Source organism: Typopeltis vanoorti, chromosome 13 (assembly GCF_054136105.1).
Source record: "Typopeltis vanoorti isolate ZY-2024b chromosome 13, IOZ_Tvanoo_1.0, whole genome shotgun sequence".
In the NCBI taxonomy this organism is placed as follows: domain Eukaryota; kingdom Metazoa; phylum Arthropoda; class Arachnida; order Uropygi; family Thelyphonidae; genus Typopeltis; species Typopeltis vanoorti.
The window spans coordinates 97,999,135-98,025,009 of NC_143561.1; the positions used below are offsets into that span (position 1 = coordinate 97,999,135).

A 25,875-nucleotide genomic window follows, 5' to 3' on the forward strand; every position below is an offset into this window, starting at 1 on the left:
TACACGTTACTAGTGTATAGAAAGGGAAGACTGAAAGCTGTTGCTTTCTTTTCCTATGATGAAGTTTAGTTTTTGAATGTTGAGATGATGATTGCCTCATTGTCTAGATATATTTCAGATAATCAAAGGTATCTGGGCAATGAGGACAAATTGGCAAGTGCATTATTCATAACCAAACTACTGGTTTAAGTGTAGCCATGTTGAGTGTTTATTTTTCAATATGTTCTATGTAGAAATTGGCTAGGGGGGGGGAGGAACCCATTGCAGTCTCATCTAGCTATTTCGTATATTTTTTCTTTGAACGATAAATACCCAAAATGAATATGAATCTGAATAATTCAAATATGTCAGATGTGAAATATCACTTAATAAGATCAAGGGCCTCTGTTACAGGTATACTGGTAAACAATGGAGTAATGTTAAAAAGCTAACAGTGATGCCAGAGATCATCAGGATTAGATTGGATTTTCTATTAATTTTTTAAGTGAAGAGAATTTTTAATAAATGAGGGAGATATGTCTGTGGGAAGAGTCAGGGAAAGTGATCTGGATAAATGTTTGGTGCCAACAGTTTGTAGGTAAAATGTCTATACAGTCAACTTTCTATTAAAAGAACAAAAATTTTCCAGACTTTTTTTTTTTTACCATTGCATCCTCCATTGTAAGCCCTTCGTGGAAAGTTAAAAAAAAAACAGTGTTAAAAAACACATAATGTTATGAATGCAATAGTCAAAATTGTTAAAGATTCTCTTAAGTCATTTTTATGCTGTCTTTTTTGAACACATTTTATGTATTAATTTTCTTTTTTGATTTCTTTCTATTTTATTTGGAGGAAATGGTTCTCAAGTGTATTTTGGGATTGATTTTTCTCCAGTTTATTTTGGGTTAGATTTGAATTCTGGTGAAATTTGGTTTATAACAGTGGCATTGTCAGATGAATCACATATACCAAGTTGGATGATGAAGATGTCAGTGTTTTAAATTCTGATTTTAACTAAAAACTATCTGTTAACTACATAAATAAGTGCAATCCAGACTTTTGAAAATCTTTTGAAATGGAGAGAAGTTTATTATTATGAGTTAATGGGATAGAATGAGAAGGGTATAGTGTGTTCAGGGAGAATAGAGAGAAAAGAATGGGAAAAGGGGTTATTGATGATAGCTGATAAATTCATACCAAACAGAGAAGAAGTTCAACTGTAGGTCAGTAAAAATAGTACATTTGAGGCTATCTGGTGTGAAATAGAGGCCAACAGAACAAAATATACAGTTGACTGTGTCTATAGACCAGACGATGGTAAAGATGATAGGAGAGGATGCATTGGCAATAAGCTGAATGACTGGAGGACTGGCAATTATTATGGGATATTTCACCCTGGAACATAGACTGGAAGGAGGAAAGGACACATGGGAGGAAGGAAATGGAATTTATGCAGTTACTAAGGAATAATGACCTGAGACAGCATGTGATGGAATATGGGTTTGAGAGTGCTCGATCTAGTAATTGCATCTGGGAATTTGTGTATAACCAATGTGACTACTTTACTGCCAACTGGTAAGAGCAATCATATGGTCTTAACCTGGGGAGGTGGCTAGTGTGGAATTTTCAGTTAAGAGGAAGTATAAGTGAAATTACAGAGCTAGTAAGTATGACAAGCTTAGAAGATTGCTTGGATCAGTGATATGGCATGTGAAACTGCAAGGGAAGTAATGGCAGACTGCATACCTAGAGTCAGGAAAGTAAATCAACTGGGAGTTAAATGGACGAATATCATCAATAAATGGAACTGCAAAAGAAGAAACAATTGTGGAGGGAATTTATGAAGGAAAGGTGACCGGCAGGCAGGCACATGAACAGTACAAGGTACAGGCCAGAAGAGTAACTAGTGTGGTAACAAAGACAAAAACAGAATATGAAAGGAAGTTAGCAGTGTAGGAAAAAGATAATCCCAAACAATTCTTTTGATATGCTGCAAGTAAAAGGAAGAATATTTATGGCAGAATGATTTTAATGAATGCTGATTGTAGGGAGGTAACTGAATCAGTTAAAATCATCATCAAATTCCTGATATATATACCCTCAAGGGGTGTAGAGGATATGATCGTACTATATGAAAAATTTACATCATTACTACTTCCCATCTACAATTTTCCTCCAATTCAGTCTGTTACCTGTTAAGACTCCAATATTATCAATCTTATATTTCTGTCTTCTAAGGCACTTTTACTGTATCAATCCACCTATATCTTGGTCTTCCTCTGGATCTTTTTCCTGCCAACCTGGCAGAGAACACTTGTTTTGTTAATTTTTCCTCTCCCATTCTGTTTAAGTGACCATACCATCCAAGATTAGCTCTGCTAACACATTCCTAGATGCTAATAATATCCAGTTCTTAACTAATATCCTCACTTTTAATATGATATTCCTATTGATGCCATCTGTTCATGCCCCTAATCTTTCTCAGAACTCTCATATTTGTGATCTCTAGTCTTTGCTCAAGTGTTTTATTTCTAACCCAACTCTCAGATTCATAAGTTAAAATTGGTTTGAACACTGTCTTGTATACAGCTAATTTAGCGTTTTGGCCAATTTCTCTCTTATTTAATATAAATCTATTCAGTCGACTTCCTACCATACCAGCTTTGTTGATTCCGTTGTCTATTTCCATATTTAATTTACCATCTTCACTAAAAATTTTGTCTAAGCAGCTGAAATGTTTTACTTGTTCTATATGTTTTCCATTCACAACGCAGTTGATATTTTCAATGTTTCTGCCTATTTTCATTGTCTTTGTCTTTTTAATGCTGACCTTCATACCATATCTATTACGTAGTCAGGGAATCTTCCAGACTTGTAGCATATTTATTTAGAAGTAAAACATCACCCACATAAAGCAAAGAGCTGATATTAACATCTTCAATTTTGATATCAGGCTTAATACCACTTTCTTTCATAACATGATCCACATAGATAACGAATAACAGAGGGGATAATATACATCCTTGTCTCACACCAGATTTAACATTAAACACTAACAAGCAGTATATGAAACTAAATGGCTTTTCCAAAAGAACCACACAACGTTTTCTTGACTCTTACAAACCCAACCAAAATAACAAAGAATCAATACGTCGAGTTCCAATCCCATACATCTCCAGCATATCAGAGCCTATTTCAAGAATTCTGAGGAAATATGATTTAGTAGCTACTTATATTCTCATTAATAAACTATCCATGTACGGTATTTCTCATCTTCTAAAGGTAAACTCTCAACTGTCTCTTTCTGGTGTATATCAAGACTGCCATCTTTCCTACTTTGGACAAACTGGATGTTCAACAGAAAAAGAATAAAGGAACATCAATTTTATATTCTTCACAACAAATTCGATGTCTTGTGTTTACGTGTAAATAATTTATAATAATTTTTTTGCTTGTCTTCTTACTGTAGACAGCAACAAATGTCACTGTGGTTTGTCATAAACTTTATGCATTGTGAAGCAGACTCACAGAGGTAATACAAAAATGTAATAGCTTGGCTGAAATTTTAACTTTTTTTATATTTAATAGCTTTTTGTTTTAGATTTTCTGAGTTTTTGTTTACAACTCAGAAAATATAAAAAAATAAAATAAAAAAAAAACTGAAACTGCAATAATAATGTAGTAATTCTGCCTACCTGTTAAAAATTAGGAGTCTCCAATTGTTTAAAAATTAAGAGGTTAGTTAATTTTTGAAATTAACATGTATAAACAAACAAATTATTAATATATACTTTCAAGAATGAACATGAATTATATTTGTAAGAGAAAATACCTGATCTAAGCCTTTAATACCCAAGAATGTATCCATCTGTCCAGCTGCTGAAGTTTCTTCTGTATCTTCACCTGAAAATTAATAGTGTATGATGTAACAACAATAATTTTCACCAGCCACCCATCTAATCATAGAAAAAAATCCATCTTCTATTCAAGTCAATCAATAACAGAAGTTTAATTATTTGAGAATTTTGGCAAATCTGTAATAAGGTAGTTTAATTTTTAAACACAATATAAATATTAAAAACAGAAATAAAAAAATCCAGCTCAAACATTCTCCAACAGTTCAAAGTTCAGCCTAATGATTGATGGCAATATATATTTGAAAGGTAGGCAATTTCAAAGTTAAGTGATATGACAAATTTAAAAATGGGGAATTTGACAATAACACTTATTTGAACTGAAGGTCTCATACATAAAGGTTCTACTAAAGAAGAAGTAAAATTTTTCATGTTATTAAAGGATGCAACTGATCCAAAGGAAAAGCCTGCTCTTGTTGGACATTTGAACAGCAGAACAGGAAATATATATCATCAGCATCAAATTCCTGATATTATTATTATTAACATCCGATCTCCATGGAGTCAGACTCATCGTGAGAGATATACACTATTGCACAAAATGTTCATCAAACTGTACCTTAAAATGATTCAACGTGTCTACATTCACAACACACACACTTAGGCAATTCATTCCACTCACCAACCAATCTCCATACAAAGAACTACCCCACTCCTACACTCACACTCTCTTTATTCAAGAGATGATCTCTTGCCAAACCTCCTCTCTTTCATTTTATGAAAAATCTCTTCCATGTCAACCTGATAACAACCCCTGACTAGCATATTTGTCTCAGTCATATCCACCTCTTTAGCTCCTATTCCCAAGGCTTTTCAATTTACATCTCTTAATCTGTCCTCATACTCCACATTCCAAAGACCACTGATAAGCTTTGTGAATCTTCTCTGGACCCTTTCCAACAAATTCTCATCACCATGAATCCTAGCAATCAGATCTGTGCACAATAATCCATATGAGTTCTGATCAAGGCCTAATATGGATTATTGTGTATAGATTGTATGAATGAGCAGGTAGGTGGAACTGTCAGTTCAATGTTGTAAAGTGTAAGGTTTTGAAATTTGGTAAGCAACATACACTTGGTTGGGAAACTTTAAAGGAGGTAGAATAAATGAGAGATCTGGGAGTGGTGGTCAACAAAGACCTGAAATTCAGGGGCCACGTTACACAAGTTGTGAAGACATCACATTGGATAATGGCAATGATGTGGAGGATCCTGACAGATGCAGAAATAAAGAGGTTATGATGCCACCGTCCGATGTAATGTCTTCACAACTTGTGCAATGTGACCCCTGAATTTCCGATCTTTGTTGACCACCACTCCCAGATCTCTCATTTCCTCTACCTCCTTTAAAGTTTCCCAATCAAGTGTATACTTTGCATCCCACTGTTGCTTACTAAATTTCAAAACCTTACACTTTGCAACATTGAACTGTTAATTCCATCTACCTGTTCATTCATACAATCTATTCAAGTTTTCCTGAAAGGCCATAACATTTGCTTAACCTCTGCATTGCTTTCCCAATTTTGCATCGTCTGCAAAGAGCTATCACTAGTTAAACCCATTCCAATGCAAAAGTTAAGCAAATGTTATGGCCTTTCAGGAAAACTTGAATAGATTTGGGAACAACAATGTTCCCAAAACTGACCCCTGTGGTACACCACTAGTGACCTTACTGATATGGGATACACAACTTTTTTATACCTATCTGAGAGCCAGTCACTGATCCAATTCAGAAGTCTCTTATGTAATCCCATCATTTCAATTTATTTAATGCTTTGTTGTGTGAGAGCCTATCAAAAGCTTTTGCAAAATCCAAGTACACCAGTATATATGCGCCCCTGTCCAAGGTATTTGTCACCTTGTTATAGTAAATAAGCAATAATAATAAGAATATCCAATTTTGTATCCTACTTCTCACCAATCTCTCTCTCTCTAGTACCTTCACCACAACTCCAGATATACAGATTGGATATGTACAGGATATTATGATAATATTACATGAAACCATTGCATCATTATTAACTTCCTACTGACAATTTTCCTCCAAATTAATCTCTCTCTCTCTGTCAATATTATCAGATCTTATATTTAGGTTGATTTCAAAAGCAGAGTGCCTCAATGTTTTCTGTCTATGGTCCATTGGACAAAGCATATAACTCAGTGGCCTATTAGCCCGCATACTCAACATTCTTTAATGATAAATCATATATTACTACCAGAGCTGGGCCTCTGTATGCCATCCCAAATTCTTCGATATGTTCACTGGGCATCCACAGATGCCGTATGGTCACTTCAATGCTCGGTGATGTGCCAGACCAGGTCTTGCCATGTAGCCCCTGTTGTATGCTTTTCTGGAGGCCGTATGCTACCCAGAGTACAAAATTGTGGAATAGTTGGAAAAAATCTGATTTGCTATGTATGGGAAATAACTGCATATATGTTTTGCCTGCCAGCCTGGTTGGCTGAATGGTTAGTGTATCCATTCTGCAGCCAAAAGGCTGCGGGTTCAAATCCCACCGTGGACATGGATGTTTGTGACTGTCCGTGAAAATACTAGTGGTAGTGGTAAGCAGCAGATAGCATTAGTGTAGATGATGTGGTTTGCTGTAGTTGCTGGATTAAGTGGTGGAGACGAGAGTTGTAGAGTAGGTACCCTCCCCTCAACAAGTCTTTGGACTCCTTGGAGGTGTCATGTAATAATAATATATGCAGTATAGTGTCTGTGGGAAGGGTTTTTCATTATGCAAAGTTATTTTTATTACAGTTATCTCTAATTACACTAAATATCACATGTAGACTGTAAATGTTCCTGTACTGTGTTTAGTGATACAATAAAACTACTTGTTTTCTGTGTCTACGGTATAGAGACTGTAGGGGATATTTTTTACTATACAGAGATGTTTTCATTCCACTCTTTCGAAAGAATAAACAAAGTGAATAAAAATCCAGCTATTCTTGAATAAAAATGAATTATTCTGTGTTTTATAATAGATTTAGTTTAATCCTTTATCCCAGTGAGAGCAAACAAAGTTTGCGCCTGAAAATATCTTCAGGACTAAATATAGTGTTGTACTATCTTATCCAGTAAGTAGTGCAACACCAAGGCAACTCGTGGCAAAGGTGGAGCAAGCTACCAGGCACTTCTAACCCAGTATCTCCCATAATGCAAAACACATTTCCTATGTGGATATGTATACTGTTATGCATTAAAGGGATTGGCCATCTACCCAGACTAGTTTCGACCTTTATTGAGGTCTCTTCAGTGGGAGCCAGGCCCAGAGCTGGAGATACCAGGCAGAAGCAGTAGCAAGTCATCTGTGCCTATGGTGTTGCACTACTTACTGGATAAGATAGTACAACACTATATTTAGTCCTGAAGATATTTTCAGGCGCAAACTTTGTTTGCTCTCACTGGGATAAAGGATTAAACTAAATCTATTATAGTCTAACCTAGTGATAAATAAATTTTCAATATTCTGTGTTTTATATGTGAGATATATATGTATGATAAGATAGAGTGCTGTTGACAAAAAAAAAAAAAGAACCTCATGCAATGAAGATAGAATTCTTGAACAGGTGGAGAATCTGGTGATAGTCAGAATTTATTCATGTATATATATAGATTATGATGTAAAAAAGCATACACTGATTATTACTGAACAAAAGAAAATTCTTAAAGAACAAAGTAAAATATATAAATAAACAGAAATAAATATACATAAACAAGATGATTTGTTCCTCCATCAACTTCCACAGTGTTCCTACCACACCTATATGAATCACCAAATCATCATCATCATAATTATTATTTCATTGAATAAGTCCCTCTTTATAGCTATTTACTAAGCTATTAATGTATATGTGTTTAGTCTGCTATCACTCTGTTTATATGTGTATTCAAACCAAGAAAGATGTTGCTATCAAATTCTGTAGCATAAAGCACATCATGTCCCAGCTCCACAGTTATTAGATTTTTGATAAATGCAGACCAAACATGATTCAAGATTAAATAAGGTTTCATCCTACACCAAATATATTTTTCAGTACATGGTAAGAAAGAAGAAAACTAAGGATCCCCCCCCCCCAATGGAAAATCTATGAGTGTAGTTAGCAAGAGTTTAGAACTAGATTTTTTGCTTGGTTGGTGGAACTGGTTCCCAGAGGTGGTTGAGTGCTTCAGGTGTGAAAGAGTTCAAGGAGATGTATGATAAGTATTGTATGAACAATAATTAGGTGAGTCTCCCACAAAGGCTCTTTGACAGCATACAGATACTTGAGAAATAATAATAACAAATCCATTAACCATAGATGCCCTCTGGTTACCACCAAGGTAATTTGCCTCATGGTCATTAGACTAAATGGAAGCAGATTAAATCCTTTATTCATAACAACATCCTCTGGTGAAATGAACAAAAAGAATCACATATTCATCTTTTCATTCCAATCTATATTATCATAATTAAAATCGCATAATGAACACCCTTCTCTTGTTTGCTAGGCAAATTCAGAAAGAAAGGATGAATGGGAAAAACATAAACTAGTGTGAGGAAACTGGGAGAAAAGAGACAGTATTGTATGAAGATTCGATAATAAAAGGGATACTTAATGAGAAAGTGATGAAGCATGTTTTCCAGGTGCAAAGATAAAGGATGTTGGTGAAGCTGTAAGTTTGCAGAAGAAAGAAGCAAATGAGTTAATTGTTTTGGCAAGCACAAATGATTCAAAAGGTGAGAAAATGAGGAGAGAAGATATGAAAGAGTTGTTAGAAGAAGCAAAAATCAAGAGTAGGAAAGTAAAGATTGTGGGTCTGCTGCTTTGGTATGACAGCAGAGAATTGACAAGAAGGGCCATGATTGAGAATGAGTCAATGGATGACAAAAAATGGATGTAAGGACCTGTATATGTCTAACTGACTGTACTTAAAAATGGTTTTGTAGTTAGATGCTTGGAGAAAGTTTTGTTCAGTGAGAGGTTGGAAGTGCAAAACCAGGAAAACTAAAGATATTAGGGTGGAAGCAATCAAGCATGTGTCTAGCCACCCTGGAACAAATGAATAAGAGTGCAGGAATGACTGCACACCCAAAATAGACAAGTGCAGAATGATTGTGAAGAACTGGGTGCAGTTTCCCAAGTTTCGAATCTACATGAGCATTATATAAAAGTAGCTATGGATCCAAGGGGATGGTGAAATGCATGTACACAGATGCTCAAAGTATAAGAAAAAAGGGAGAGGAGTTTTTGGCATTATTCAGCTTGACTTGTCCCAGAATTATTGGCATCAGTGAGGCCTGGTTGTCAGAGAATCATGTAGTTACATGTATAGAATGTAATATAGAATTGTATTTTCAGAATTGTATAGAATTGTATTTTCAGAGAGGATATAGGAAATAGGGCAGGAGGAGGAGGGGTATTATTAATGCTAGCTAAAGAACAAAAATAAAAGTTACCATCTTCCTTAACTTTTATTAGTCAGTATTTATGTCTGGCTGAGAGTAAACCTAATGGACTAGCTTTCAAAAATATTCAAAAGGCAGCTTGCATTAATAAACTACAAACACAATAATGCAAATTAGTCTAAATAAGCAGCAATAATACTTATGTGCTGTAGATTTCCAACAGTTCATGGATCATCAAAAAAAAAAAAAAAAACTCTTCAGAAATACCAGAAGTTTTGAATATAGCTATCTGAATATGTTAGAAGTATCATGTCAAAGTGTTAGACACTTTGTAAGTATAAGTATTATACTTTACTTACAAATCTACTTACCTACAGCTGATGATCTTACAGCAAACCTAATAGCTGATATTTCAGGCCCAAAGATTTCATTCATCTTCTGAATGACAACATTCTTAAGATCATCGTTAAGAGGTGTGTTCTGGAATTCTCTAAATGTCCTTAAAATATAACATGTCCAATTAATGTTAAAATATGATAGCATTTTTCAGCCTTGCAAAAATTTCAACATTTCAAATTTTCCAAGACATCTCAATTTCATCATCTCAATTAAAAAAAAAAAAAATCCATTCTTATAAATGTAATATATATGGTATAATATATACCAGAAGCTGCATAAACTTAACCCTTTGCACTTGGTGCCCATATCTAACAGGTTCTACGGGTCTAATGTCATATCTGCAAAATAAGAGAGTGGCAGTGGCTGCTAACTGTGTTGCATTATGTCTTTATCATGGCATCTCCCAGATGATGCATGCAAATTCCTCTGTAACACATAAGACATCTAAAAGATAACATTTATTTTACAGTGGCATTTAAAAGTAAGATCTCCCTCAACAATCCCACAGTGCATTTGAATGAAAGCGTTTTGTACTAGTCATTTTGAGCAGTGTTTTCGTAGCATGGTGTGGCTTGTATTTCCTTGACAGAGATATGTCTTCAATTTCTTCATCTTCCAATCTATCTATTTTGAGCAAACAGTGAATACCCAAATACACTGTTTTCTCAAAATAGATAGACTGGAAGATGAAAAAAATTGATGGAATTGAAAAAATATTACGGGATGTTAGCAAAAGTGATTTTAGGTATTCAAAAGGTGAATGGACTTGCAACAAATCTGAAGATAATAATGAAGGTGATTCGGACCCTCATGATAACATGGAACAGAATAAAAATAGCAACAGACAGAGTGATAATACAGCATGGTCTGATGCCAAATGACAGATCTGATGAAATTCCATTCCTTTTGAATCCAGGATACCAACCACTGAGAGTGAATCAATTTGCAGCTCAACTGGAATTAAGGCAGTTTTTTTTTTTTTTTTCCTGATGATTTGATCGATCACATGGTGGAGGAAACCAACAGGCATGGTGACAATAATGTAAAAAGAAATATGCCTTTTACAAAACAAAGTATTTGGTCTCTTAGAATCATGTCACTAACACAAAATTAAAGACATTTTTGGGTGTGCTACTTAACATGGCCTTAAACCTGAAACCAAAATTCCAGGATTATTTAAATTTTTTTTAGATATGTGGCCAGTAGGAGGAGAAATGACTGTGGAAGAATGATATTGTGGGATAAAAATGGGAATAGAGTGACTGATGCAGAGGACATAGTGGAATTGTTCAATGAAGATTTTATTGAAGTATTTCATCCTGGAGGTGTCAGTTTTAATGCTAAAGGGATTGGACAGGTTCGAGGTACAGGAGGAGAGTGTGTTTCAAATACTGAGTACTCTGGATGTCAGTAAACCTGTGAGAGTGGATGATATTTTACCATGAGTTTTGAGAGAACGTGCTAAGGAACTGATGCCTTTGACCTGGCTTTTCAATGAAAGTTTGGCTGTGGGAAAGGTGCCCATGGAATGGAAGAAAGGTAAGATAGTGCCATTGCATAAGGGTGGTAGTAGACTAGAAGTGTCTAATTATAGGCCAGTTTGTGTGTCATCAGTAGTTAGTAAGATCTTGGAGAAAGTAGTGAAGGACCATATACAGCATTGAGCAGATGAGGGTAATGTTATCTGTGAGAGTCAACATGGATTTGTGAAGGGGCGCTCTTGTTTTAGCAATATGCTAGCCTTTTATGATTAAAGTTACAAGAGCATTAGATGAGGGAAAGGCATATACTGCCATTTTCTTAGACTTAGCGAAGGCTGTCGAGAGTTTATTTTTCACTTGGTTAGACTATAATATAATAAGTTTAGTTTAATCCTTTATCCAAGTGTAAGCAAACAAAGTTTGCACATGAAAGTATCTTCAGGACTGGGGTAAGGTGGTACAACACCGGGAAACTCGTTGCAAAGTGGAGAAAGCTCTCATCACTCCTATCTCAGTATCTCCCATAATGCAAAGCACATCTCCTTGCAGATAAGTGTAATACTATGCATTAAGGCAAGGGCCACTACCCATACCAGTTTCGACCTTTATTGAGGTCTCGTCAGTGGGAGCCAGGCCCAGTACCAAGGCAGAAGAAGTGAGAGGTCATCCCAACCTATAGGAGTTGCCAAAGGGTGTACAGCCTTATTATTAAATTAATCTGGATTCAGAGAAAGATGTTGAGTGTTTATTTTTCACTTGGTTAGACAATAATAAGTTTAGTTTAATCCTTTATCCAAGTGTGAGCAAATAAAGTTTGCACCTGAAAGTATCTTCAGGTCTTGGGTAAGGTGGTACAACACTGGACAACTCTTTCCAAAGGTGGAGAAAGCTCTCATCACTCCTATCTCGGTATCTCCTATAATGCAAAGCACATCTCCTTGCAGATATGTGTAATGCTATGCATTAAGGCAAGGGTCAATACCCCATACCAGTTTCGACCTTTATTGAGGTCTCATTGGTGGGAGCTGAATCCGGAGTAATTTAATAATAAGGCTGTACACCCTTTGGCAACTCCTATAGGTTGGGATGACCTCTCACTGCTTTTGCCTTGGTATCTCCACTACTGGGCCTGGCTCCCACTGATGAGACCTCAATACAGGTCGAAACCAGTATGGGTAGTGGCCCTTGCCTTTATCCAAGTGTGAGCAAATTTTGTTTGCTCACACTTGGATAAAGGATTAAACTAAACTTATTTTAGCAAAGGCATTTGACAGGATGCCACATGATAAACTGGTATTTATTTTGCAGCACATGGGTCTGGATGTCAGATTGGTCAACTGAATTCAGGATTGGCTGTCCGATAGGTATCAGAGAGTTGTGTATGGCTCCCACTGATGAGACCTCAATACAGGTCGAAACCAGTATGGGTAGTGGCCCTTGCCTTTATCCAAGTGTGAGCAAATTTTGTTTGCTCACACTTGGATAAAGGATTAAACTAAACTTATTTTAGCAAAGGCATTTGACAGGGTGCCACATGATAAACTGGTATTTATTTTGCAGCACATGGGTCTGGATGTCAGATTGGTCAACTGAATTCAGGATTGGCTGTCCGATAGGTATGAGAGTTGTGTATGGTGGGGCAGCTTCAAGGAAGCAGAGGGTTACAAATGGAGTCCCACATGGCTCTGTACTGGGACCTATATTGTTTAACCTTTATATCAATGACATTGTCAGTGAATTGCAAGAGGATATTCAGTTGTTTGTGGATGATGCAAAGCTGGGAAGGATTATTAGTAATAGTGCAGATGCAGCAGCCCTGCAAGAAAATTTGAATAAGCTAGATAGATGGGTAAATGAATAGGGGGTTGGTTTAATGCAGCAAAATGTAAAGTCTTGATGTTTGGGAAACATCGATGGGACACTGCATACTCTATGGGAGGAGTTATACTGGAGGAAGTAGGAGAGACAAGAGATCTAGGGTTGATGATTGATAGAAATCTGAAATTCAGGGGACATATTGCAAAGGTGGTGATGGTGACAAATAGGACTGGTGCAATAATGAAAAGGACGCTGAGATAAAACAGTTATCATTCCATTGCATAAGACCCTGATCAGACCACATTTGGAATATTGTTCACAGATTTGGTCCCCAGGATTTGAAGGGGATAAATTAACTGTGGATAGGGTACAAAGATAGATAACAAAGATGGTTTCAGGACTGTACAATGATAGTTATGAGGATTGGCTGAGGGAATGTGGACCGCAGAGTTTGGTGGATAGAAGAAGGAGAGGTGATATGATTGAGACTTTTAAACTGTTGAGAGGTGGTTACAGGGTTGACACTGGGGAGTTCTTTTGCTTGGTTGAACAGCAGGAAGGAGTGTTGACAAGAGGCCATCCCTGGAAGTTACAAAAGGAAACTGTGAGCAAGAGGCTGAAGAGTGGTTTCTTTGCATGGATGGTGGTTGAACCATGGAATGCCTGATGGAGTGGTGAGAGCGAGAACGGTCAATGATTTTAAGGAGTGATATGATAGACTTTGTGTTTCATGGGGGGGGGACCCTCCCTCGATGAGTCTTGATAGACTCTGTGTTTCTTAGGAAGGACCTCCCACTATAAGTCTTTTGACTCCATGGAAGCCTGAATAATAATAATAATAATAATTTTAGTTCAAACTGGTTGGAGCAATAGCCCTTTTTCAACAAATATTCAATAGAGGGAGGCTGCTTCAAATTATTTGAAACCTTCATGTTGATATAACAGATAATGGTATACCAGTGAATTCAGTTTCAAGCAACATGAGAAAAATAAAAATATGAACATATTATTTAGAAGAAAGATTTCAAAAATTTTATATTCCTAAAATATTCCTAACAAACAGATGCCACTGGATGAAATCACTGTAGGTTTCAATGGATGTGTTTCATTTAAAGCATATAACAAGGACAAACCACGTGTCGAATAAAAGTGTTTGTGTTGGCTGGCTCATAAAATGGGTATGCTTAAGCATTCAAACTGTACTTCAGTGTGCACAAACTACAACCAACCAGGTAAGATCCGATTTGTCTTTCACAAGAGCAGGATGAAGATATTTGATCATCAAGCCCTGGTGATCAAATATCTTAATTCTCTTAGAAGAGGAAGAGGAGTGCAAATTTTTATAGACAGGTATATTACACTAGTCTGAAATTGACATTAGAACTATATAATCTCAGTATTCATTTAACTGGAACTGTCATTAGAAGAAAAGGACTTCTTCAAGAGCAGATGAAACTGTAAAATGTGAAGAAAATGAAGAAAGTCAGAATAATTTCCATGAAGACTAGTAAAATGTCAGCAATAGCTTGGAAACATAAAAGATTAGTTTCAACACTAAGCACTTACTATGGCCAAAACACAGACAGTTACTCAAAGAAACAAAAATTGATGGGAAATGGATCGACTATGGAGTCAGTTGCAGTTGCAGTTTGTCAATATAGTACATATATGGGGGGGGGGTATCAATGACTACTTTGTAACCTCCTTGTGCTTTTGAGCAGAAATCTTTAAAGTGGTGGAGAAAATAATTTTTTTGGTTGCTGTCTGTATTAATCACCAATGCCTATCATTTGTACTATGCCTATCATTTGTACAGACTGATTTTTCCAAATGAGAATATTCGATCAAGAATATTTAAAAAAACAACTGCTTCTAAGACTTGTGAGTAACTGGAGGAACACCAACCCAAACTCCATAAAGTGCATGTCTACTGATTTGGATAGCATATTAGATAAAAGTAGGATGGATAGACAGTTTCACACTCTTTATTCAAAAAGTTGAAATCGTGACTGTAGATGGTGTAGTGATCAAAAATTAAGCAGAAAAACAACCAACTTCTACTGCAAAACTTGTCCTGGAAATCCAATCACGTATCTTGTGGAATGGTTTGAGACATTCCATAGTAAAAAAAAAAAAATTAAAACAAAATTTGATTGGCTGACAGATTGTTGTACTTATCTTTCTTCTTCTTCTTCTTTCACTCTGCCTTATCCCATGTTAAATGGGGTCGGCGCACCAATCTTTAACCTTCCTCTTCCAAGTTCTCTGGTCCAGAGCATCCTTCGGACTCCATCCTTTCTCCCTAAGATCCTCTGTCATCTTATCCCTCCACCTGAGCTTGGGCCTGCCTCTTTTCCTCCTTCCCTCCAACTCCATATACTCCACTCGTTTACCAACATACTCCTCACCCTTCCTCTCAACATGTCCAAACCACCTCAGCCTACTTTCTTGTATCTTCTTGCCAATTGGTCCCACCTTAACCGTCCCTCTGATGTAGTCATTCCTTATCCTGTCCTTCTTTGTCACACCACTCATCCATCTCAACATCCGCATCTCCACTACCTCCATCTTCCTCTCCTGTGCCTTGGTTATAGGCCACGTCTCTGCACCATGGAGCATCGCTGGCCTCACCACCATCTTATAGAGCTTTCCTTTCCTCTTACAACTCACTCTCTTGTCACACAGGACCCCGCTCATCTTCCTCCAATTCATCCAACCGCATGTTATTCGGTGCTGTATTTCCTCATCCAGGTCACCATTCCTCTCAACAACTGACCCAAGGTACTTGAATTTCTTCCCTGAAATTAGCCTTTCACCCTGGAGTTGTATGACGATATCCTCGTCACTCCCCGTTGACATATATTCAGTCTTCACCCGGTTAATTCTCATGCCGCTCTCCTCCAATGCCGTTCTCCACTCTTCCAGGGTATTTTCAAGCTTCTCTCGGGATGATTCGCATAGAACAATGTCATTGGCAAACAGCATGCTCCATGGTGCCTCCTTCTTGACATCCTCCACTAGTACATCCATGACCAGGTCAAAGAGGTAGGGGCTCAGAGCTGACCCTTGGTGTAACCCTACGACAACAGGGAACCCTTCTGTCATGCCGACACTAGACCTGACCCGAGTTTCTGTTCCCTCATACATCTCCTTCACCAACCTCACGTACTTCTCCGACACCCCCTTCTTCCTCATACACCTCCATACCTCCTGCCTGGCCACTCTGTCGTATGCCTTTTCAAGGTCTATAAACACCATGTGCAGATCCACTTGCATCTCTCTATATTTCTCCATCAATCGCCTTAGTGCAAATATTGCATCCGTTGTCCCTCTTCCTGGCATAAATCCAAACTGCTCCTCACCAATTTTTGTTTCCTGTCGTAACCTTGCTTCAATTACTCTTTCCCATATTTTTAATATGTGTGACATCAGCTTGATTCCTCTATAGTTGCCACAGTCTTGAACATCTCCTCTTCCTTTGGAGATTGGGACGAGAATACTTTTCCTTCATTCCTCTGGTATCTTTTCCTGTTGGGCTATTTTACACATCAGATCCCATAACATATCCATGCCCTCACTGCCCAAACTTTTCCACACTTCCCCAGGTATCTGGTCTGCTCCCACAGCCTTTCCATTCTTCATTTTTCTCAGTACCCAAACCACTTCCTCTATACTTATGTCTTGCACCGGTCTCTCATTTACCTCTCCATCCTCGCACCTCTCTCTCTTGGATTCTCCTCATTTAGTAGTTTTCGGAAATATTCTTTCCATCTTCCTCTGATTTTGTCCTCGTCTTGTAATACTACTCCTGAGGCATCCTTTATCTGCTTGACTGATGTTATGTCCTTCGAGGCCTTATCTCTAGCTTTCGCTATTCTCAACAACTGAGCTTCGCTACCGTTTCTCTCCAGTTGTATTTATCTTTATGAACTAAAAATACATTTATTTTTGCACTTTGTGTGTTTTCGTATCAGAAAATTCGATTTTTAGGGAGTTTTTTCAATATGTAACCAGCAAAAGAAAGAATGATTATGGAAGGATGGCACTGATTGGAGAAAATGGTATAAGGACAGCTATTGCAGAAGGTGTGGTGGAGATACTCAATGAGAAGTTCTTAAAGGTCTTTCAATCTTGTGAAGCTCTCAATCTCTCCATGAATGTGACTTTATGGAGAGATTGAGAGCAGTTGATGATGGGGAAGAAAGACTGACTGTAAGTGAGCAAGAAGTGTATGGGGAAGTTGAGCAACCTAGATGTAAATAAGGCTGTGTGGACTTGATAATATATCACCATGTATTCTGAAGGAATGTGCTAAGGAGTTGACGCCGGCCTTGACATAGTTTTTTTAATACAAGTCTTGCACTGGGTCAACTTCCTAAGGAGTGGAAGGATGGTAGAGCGCACCAGCAGCCACACCCTGGGACCATGCCTCGACTGGGATGCAAAACTAAGTGAGGGTATCAGCATTTTATGCTGTAGTGAAAGAGAGTGTGTCCTCCTTGTCGCACTTGAAGACTGGAATGGCTGAGTTAGCAGATGACCAAAATTTAATTTGACAATGGTAATGAAGGCATGACAGCAAACTATGTGATATAGTCCGGGCACACTCCGATTCAAAACAGAGATGTGGCCAGTCAACGTGGAAGAGACAGGAACCTCACCATGTAGCCTTCCGAAGTAAACCATGAAACAGAGAACCATGTCAGATTTAAACAATAGAGACAAGGTTAGACCTTATGCAACTTTTGTCTCTTGGAAACATTACAGGGAAGAAGAGAAGGAAACTCAGGAATGTAAGATGGGTACTATGAAAATAGCATATGAGAAGATACCTTAAACCCTCCAGGGAGGGTATCTCCTGATCCTTCACGTCTGAAAACCAAGAATCTTCTCTTAAGGCTTGCAACTTGGAATGTAAGGACCTTATATGAAGTTGGGAAGTTAGATAACCTTATACAAGAACTTGAAGCAATGAAAATTGACATTGCTGCTATCAGTGAAGTCAAATGGACTAATAGTGGAAACTAAACAGAAAGCGCCAGTCAATTATATACTCATGTGGAGATTGTCATAGGAATGAAGTAGCATTTGTACTAAAAAATAAGACTGTGCAATCCTTACTTGGATTTTGGCCCATAGGTGACAGGATAATTGCATTAAAAATTGCAGCTCCACCTTTTAATATTTTTATTGTCCAAATATATGCACCTACTTCTGATTATCCAGATGAAGATGTAGAATGTTTCTATGAAGACATTCAAAATGCACTAAACAACACTAAATCAGATGACATAACTATCATTATGGGAGATCCAAATGGTAAAGTAGGCTCAGAAAAAGTCTCTTCCTGCATGGGAACCAGGACCTGGAACATAGAAATCCAAGAGAAGAAAGATTTATACAGTTCTGTGAAGAAAACAATCTGGTAATAGTAAATACTTTATTTAGCCACCCTACTAGAAGACTTTACACATGAAAAAGTCCCGAGACAGTTGTAGGAACCAGATTGACTATATAATGATTAAAAAAAGATTCTGGAATAACATCTTACAAGCCAAAACATATCCAGGGTCTGATATTGGATCAGACCACAACCCCATGGTCATTAAAGCAGCAATAAAATTAAAGAAAACAATGAAACCTCTAAACATAGAAAAATATGATCTTGGCTCCTTTAAAAATCAGGAAATACAAGATAAATTTTTAAAGGAACTGGCACAATACACTGCTGTTAATGTTCCTGATCCCACCAAGTATCCTTACCCAAAAGATGTGATTGAGGATAGATGGCAGAAATTTAAAGAGGGCATAAAAAAGGCAGCAAAACAAACAATTCCCAAATTTGAGAAGAAAATGAGTAAACATTGAATAAATGACAAGATACTGAAAATGATGGAGGAAAGAACACCAAAATCGTCCTGAATACAAGAACTTAAACAAGGAGATCAGGAAAGAATGCAGGATTGCAAAAGAACTATGGCTCAACAACAAATGCAAGGAAATTGAACTTCTGGACAAAAAGCACAAAACGAGAGAACTTCATGAAAAAGTTAGGGAGCTAACTAGCAAATCATGCAAAAGGGTAGGCTCTCATTGCATTGAAGATACCAGTGGAAAAATCCTAATGGAGAAAGACAAAATAAGGGATAGATGGGTAGAGTATTCAAAGGAACTCTACAACCATGATAGAATAGATAAGCCAATGCAAGAAGATTTGAAGGGACCTACTATTCTTACCTCAGAAGTAACAAATGCCATTAGGAAACTGAAACCAGGAAAGGCTCCAGGAACGGATGGAATTATGGCAGAATATCTAAAGGCTTTAGATGATAAGGCTATAAGATCACTGACTGACATATGTAACAAAATATATGAAACTGGACACCTTCCAAAAGAAAGAAAATATATGTTATATCATCCTATAAATAAATAAATATAAAATTAAAATGGAAATTAATGAAACACAATTTGGTTTCCAGGAAAATAAAGGAACTAGAGAAGGACTCTTCAACATTAGAACTATTATAGAAAGATATCTGAAGAAGCAGAAAGAAGTCTACTTATGTTTTATTCACTACACAAAGGCCTTTGACAATATACAATATGAGGAGAAAAAAATATCAGGAGAAATCTCGGAGGAATTCCCAGGAAAGAAGGGTGTCAGACAAAGCTGTGTTCTTTCTCTTATATTTTTTAACCTCTATACTGAAAATATCTTCCAGCAATTAGAAGAATGTAAAGGAATCAGCATAGGAGGCAGGAATGTAAACAACCTAAGATATGCAGATGATACGGTACAGCTAGCTGAAAATAAAAAAGATATTCAAAACCTACTAGAAGAGACGCGACACTGAAGCTAAGCGAAAAATATGCACTTAATTTCAACTTCAAAAAAACCAAAACCATGCTGGTAACAAGAGAAAAAGGAAAAATATCCGATATAAAGATCAAGATCAGAGGAAATACTTTAGATCAAGTAGAGAGTTATATATATTTGGGTGAACTAATTACAGAGAATGAGAAGTGTGATAAGGAGATATTAAGAAGAATAGAAATTGTTAGATCAACCTTCATTAGCATGAAAAAAATTCTGACCTCAAGGGAAATTCACACAAAAACAAGAATTAGGCTGTCCAAATGCTATGTATGGTCAACACTGCTATATGGAGCAGAAACCTGGACAATATCAAAATATTGTGAAAATAAACTAAAAGCCTTTGAGATGTGGATCTTCAGAAGAATTCGTAGAGTCCCATGGACTGCCAAAAAAAAAACTAATTTAGAAATACTAGAGATGATTGGGGAAGATAGGAATCTGTTGAAAACCATTAAGTAAAGGAAAACCACCTACCTTAGTCACATACTAAGGCATGAATCCTAAAAAAAAAACCACTTCTAGAAAGAATGATACAAGGAAAAAGAAGAAGAGGAAGACAAAGATCAGATTGGATGGGAAACATTAAGGACTGGACCTTTTTGTTGTATGAATAATGCAAAAGAGAAGCACAAAACCGTACATGGTGGAAACTCATTTTAGTCAACCTCCTAGAAGGAGATGACATCTGACAAGAGAAGTTGATAGTAAAACTGGAGTGGATGGGGTTGAATATTAGATTTGTGGATTGGAAGACTGGCTGTTTGATAGGTATCAACAAGTTGTGTATGAGGGAGCGATATCCCTCATACACTCATACAAGTTACTAGTGGTGTGCCTCAGAGGTCTGTTTTAGGGTCATTGCTGTTTAACTTGTATATTAATGATATTGGTGAAGATTTGGATGAAGATGTTTAGTTGTTTGTAGATGATGCAAAGTTAGGACAAACCATGAAGAGTAAGAAAGATGCTATGGCCTTACAAGAAGACTCGAATAAATTGGGTGATTGGGCACAGGAATGGGGATGCGAGTTCAATGTTGCAAAATATAAGGTTTTAAAATTTGGAAAACAAAGATGAAATGCAGAATTTATGCTTGGTGAGGATATATTGTTAGAGGTGGAAGAAATATAAGAGATCTGGGGGTGATAGTGGATAAGGATCTGAAATTTAGGACACATAGCCAAAATTGTGAAGACAACACAAAGGCTTCTGGAATAATGCGGAGGTCACCGACTTGTAGAAGTAGGGAGATTCTTGTTCCGTTGTATAAAGCTTTGATTAGGCCACACCTGGACTATTGTGCCCAGATTTGGTCACCTGGTTTTCAGAAGATGAAGAGATGTTAGAAAGGGTCCAAAGGCGACTGACTAAGGTAATTTCTGACCTCTGGAATGTCAAGTAGGAGGAAAGATTGAGAAGATGCAATTTGCAGAGTCTAGTGGATAGGAGGAAGAGGGAGAGATATGATAGAGACCTACAAGTTGGTAAGGGGTTGTTATAGGATCAATACTGGAGAAGTTCTACAGAAAATAGTGGCAGATTGGGGGAGAACCAGAGGTCATCTCTGGAAACTGTATAAAGAGGGTGTGAGTGGGGGAGTGAGAGGCAGGTTTTTTTTGTGCAGAGTTGTGAATGATTGGAATGCCTTGCCTGAGAGTGTGGTGTCTGCAAGGAGTTTGAATGTGTTCAAGGCATGGTATGATGAGCTATGTGTGTGTGATAAAAGGACCTCCCAGATGAGTCTTTGTCTCCACGAGGTCTTGGGGTAATAATAATAATAATAATTCCTTATATTCTTGCTGAAAAGTAAATGAAATAAATGCCAGTAAAATATCCCCTCCTTCATAAAAAAGAAAACTTCTCAACAGCTTTTTCATTACTTGTTCTCCAACCAACAATTGTTAATGGAATGATCTTTTTTTTTCTTCTAGCAATATCTGCCTTTGTTTATGTTAAGCATATCCTGCTGTGTTGAGAGTTATTAACTTGTTACAAATCACCATTTTAAACACAATCACTGTCATATTTGCAGTTGACCGCGCGGTTAGCCTAGTGGCTTTGCGTTTCGCAACCATATGACTGGGGAAGGAGTGTCCCAAGTTCGATTCCCGTTGTAGACGTGAGGAATTTGAGGATCTTCCTCAGGCATAGCCAAGTTAGCCGGTCTTGGGCGCGGTCAGTAGGATTTTTTCCGCCAGTTTATCTGGCGTTTTTCATCCCGCAAACAGGCAAACCGGCCCCGTGAACATACGCCTCTACAGTCAAAAATATATCCCCCCAGCAGCAGACCAGGCGACGGGTCGGTTGGGAGTAGTACTAACAAGTAGTCGCATCTAAGTAACACGCGGACCCTGCATAGGAAGCGGGAATAACGCGAAGAAGAAGAAGAAGAAGACTGTCATATTTGCAGTTGGAAATAAATTACGCTTCATACAAACTATTTTATACCCAAGTGGCTCTAATTTTCTTGGATTTTCATATTAAGTCTCTCTCGCTCTCTCTCTCTCACACATTTCTTTCTTGTTGCAGAGAAAGATAATAAGGGGTATTCTCCAGAGTAGTACTTAATATTTAGTTAATGAATAAAAACAGGAATGCATAGTCAATGATAATTCACAAAATACAAATCATCAGTTATTAAGTTTAAATGTAAATATTTTAACTACATACACTTTTAATAATTAATTAATGTATATATGAATAATATATGCAAATACACCAGATAAATGCACAATAAATTACTATATGAAAAGAACTTACCGACTGCACATTTCTTTTGTCTTCCCTGTATTCTGCAAGCTAAAACAAAAAAAAAATGAAATTTAAATCATATTTTGCAACGATACACTCATCACCTCAGATATTCAAACTCAATTAGACTATTAGCCTGACTCTTCATTATGGAAACCATGCCAGGAAGGAAGGAAAACCTTCCCAGATGATATAATGAACAATTTCTCTTACATATAGCAATCAGAGCCAGCTTGGTTGCCAAGTGGTTAGTGTATCTGCTCTCCAGCCAAAAGACTATGGATTTGAATCCATCATGGATATGGATGTTTGTGATTGTTCTTCACCTTCATATATTCAATCATACAAGTAAATATACATTCTCCCAAGATGGAGTGGGTCACCATGGGAGTAGACTTTCTGCAATAGGAGAGGCCTTTTCCCAGCAGTGGGGAAGATATAGACAGAATAACTGAATAAACTGACTAAAGTAGTTTCTGATCTCTGGAATGTGGAATATGAGGAAAGTTGAGAAGATGCAATTTACAAAGTCTACTGGATAGGAAGAAAAGGGGTGATCTGATAGAGATGTACAAGTTGGTAAGCGATTGTTATAGGATCAATATTGAAGAGGTTTTTCATAAAATGATGGGAGATCAGGGGAGAAAAGAGGTAATCCCTGGAAGCTGTATAAGGAGGGTGTGAGCGAGTGAGTGAATGAGCGAGAAGCAGGTTTTGTGCACTGAGAGTTGTGAATGATTGGCATGGAAAAGTATGATGAGGTGTTTACATGACAAAGGAACCTCCTAGATGAGTCTTTGACTCCATAGGGGGTCTTAGGATAATAATAATAATAATTATTATGGCGATCAGGAATAAAATAATAAAAGCAAAGATACTGAGTAAATTGAAATTCAGGATTGCAAAATTTTAAACCCAACAATCATTCCATTTTAAAAGATGTTTAAATACCAAATCATTCTCACCCATGTTAAAATAAAGACTAAATTCAATTAAAAAAAAAAAAGTCTACCTTCCTTCTAGACAAGCCTAACTGTGAATAAGAGCCACATGTTTTCCTAACAAAATAAACAAGAAAATTGATGAATCACAGGATGAACTTCATAATTATTAACTGCTTCTGATAGCTCAGTTTAAAATAAGAGATAATAGGTACATATTTTTTAATTTAAAAACAACAATCTTATGCACAAGGATTAAGCAGTTTGAGTTCTCTGCAGTCAGGCAGAGAGGTTACATGCTCACTGATTGTTGGGAAAAGTTACATAAGAAAAGAATAACAGTTCGTATAAGATGATATTGCACTTTTCATACCAATAACAGTTATTATTATTATTGTTATGGGCAAATCCAAAGAGTCCTTAGACTCTTTGCAAGGGAGGCCTTAAACATCCAAGAACTATTCACCATTTGCACAGTATCTATCATACTTTGCTCTGAACTCATTCACAGTCACTCACAACAGACTTTGGCAACCTATTCCCCTCATTCACCACTCTCCAAGTAAAAAAACCTAGTTCTAACACTCTTGCTCAGTTTCCATGGATGGCACTAGTTCTTCCACCACCAAACCTGTTCTGAAAAATTTCCTCTGAATTAATCTTGTAAAAACCCCTCAGTAATTTGTATGTCTCAATCATATCACCCTTTTCCATCTATCAACCAGTTTCTGTAATCCACAAATCTTCAACCTGTTCTTGTGAGATTAATTTCATTGATCTGTTACCAATTGCTCACTTGCCTCTGGATCCTTTCCACATTCTCCTCCTCATCACCAAGAAACCCTGGCACTCAGATCTTCATGCAGTAGTCAAGATGAGGTTTTATCAAGGCCCAATAAGGAGGAATAACAATAAGGAGGAATAACTGCTTGTCTCTGCTCATCAAAGTATTCTTCAGTAACCAAGTAATCTGATAAATTGCTTTAGCTACTTTTGCTATGTGCCCCCCCCCCAAACTTTAACTTCCTATTCACTAACACTCCCCAGTCTCTGGTTTCATCAATTTCCTGGAGTACGGTTCCACCAATATAGTATACTTCAGATAATCTCCCCCCCCCCCTAAAATGCATAACCTTACACTTTGCCACATTAAACTGATGTTCTCCTTAGCCTGGTCTGCCAGTCTGTCCAAATTATCCTGCAAAATTTTGACATCATGCGTATTAACTATTGCTCTACTCGACTTTGCATCATCAGCAAATAACTGAACAGTTACTCTCTGATCCTTTCCTATATCATTAATGAACAAATAAAATGGCAGTGGTCCAAGAACAGAACGGAGTAAATGAAATGCACCTGCATTTCATTTACTCAGTTCCTATATAAGCCTTTGGCTCTTTCGGTTCTGTAGTATCATCACCTGGATGATATACTCTTTCAAAGTGTTCACTTAGTAATTCTACTATTTCAACTGATTCAGTTACCTTCCTTCCATCAGCATTCCATACAATCATTCTGCGTTACACATTTTGTCTTTTACTTGCAGCATATTGAAAGAACTGTTTTTCTTTTTAGCTTGCGTTGCTAACTTTCTTTCATAATCTGCTTTTGCTTTTTTGCCACACTAGTTAACCTTCTGGCCTGAGCCTTGCACTGTTCATGTACCTGCAGGTCACCTTTCTCTTAAATTCTGTCCAGAATTTTTTTTTGTTTTGGCAGCTCCAGCTTGATGGTGTTATTCATTCATTTAACTCCACTTCATTTACTCTCCTGAATCTAGGTATGTAGTCAGCCATTACCTCCCTCAAACACTCCTTTACCTCTTCCCATGCACTATCAACATCCAGCTCTTGCAGTTTCACATGCCATGGCACTAATCCAAGCAATCTCCTAAGCTTGTCATACTTACCAGCCCAGTAATTTCACATATGACCTGTCTAACTGAAAATTCTACACATTATAGCATGATATTCCAACCAACTTACATGATAATAACAGTTGCTATAAGACAATATTATATATTTACATGAAAGTAACAGAAGATCATTATTCACACTGTTAAGCACAAAATTTTTATAGTCTCTACATTTAGCTTTGAAATAATGTTGGATCTAATATCCGCTTTGCCTGTGTAATTTCACATCGCCAAACTGAAGCCTTTGCCTCTTTACTTTAGTAATTACTTTCATGCACCAACCAAGAGTTTGCTTATGGAAAATACATTTCTTTGACATTTAAGTTCCTTACCCGAGAATTCTTGCTCTCTTAGGTTTCTACCGAGTCTTGCCTTGCTGAGGAGGCTTAAGATTTCAGAAGA

The 25,875-nt window shown here is 37.1% G+C and overlaps 1 protein-coding gene across 1 annotated transcript in view; it reads right to left on the reverse strand.

The window, feature by feature from the left end:
- The window catches only part of LOC150100406 (uncharacterized), a 621,895-nt gene that overhangs the window by 351,803 nt on the left and 244,217 nt on the right, over positions 1–25,875 (reverse strand). Inside the window, exons 14-16 of the mRNA XM_090402392.1 lie at positions 22,627–22,665; positions 9,663–9,790; positions 3,812–3,882 (exon numbers count right to left, since the gene is read on the reverse strand). Coding sequence (XP_090258518.1) covers positions 3,812–3,882; positions 9,663–9,790; positions 22,627–22,665 — 238 coding nt within the window. The remainder of the gene's footprint in view (positions 1–3,811; positions 3,883–9,662; positions 9,791–22,626; positions 22,666–25,875) is intronic.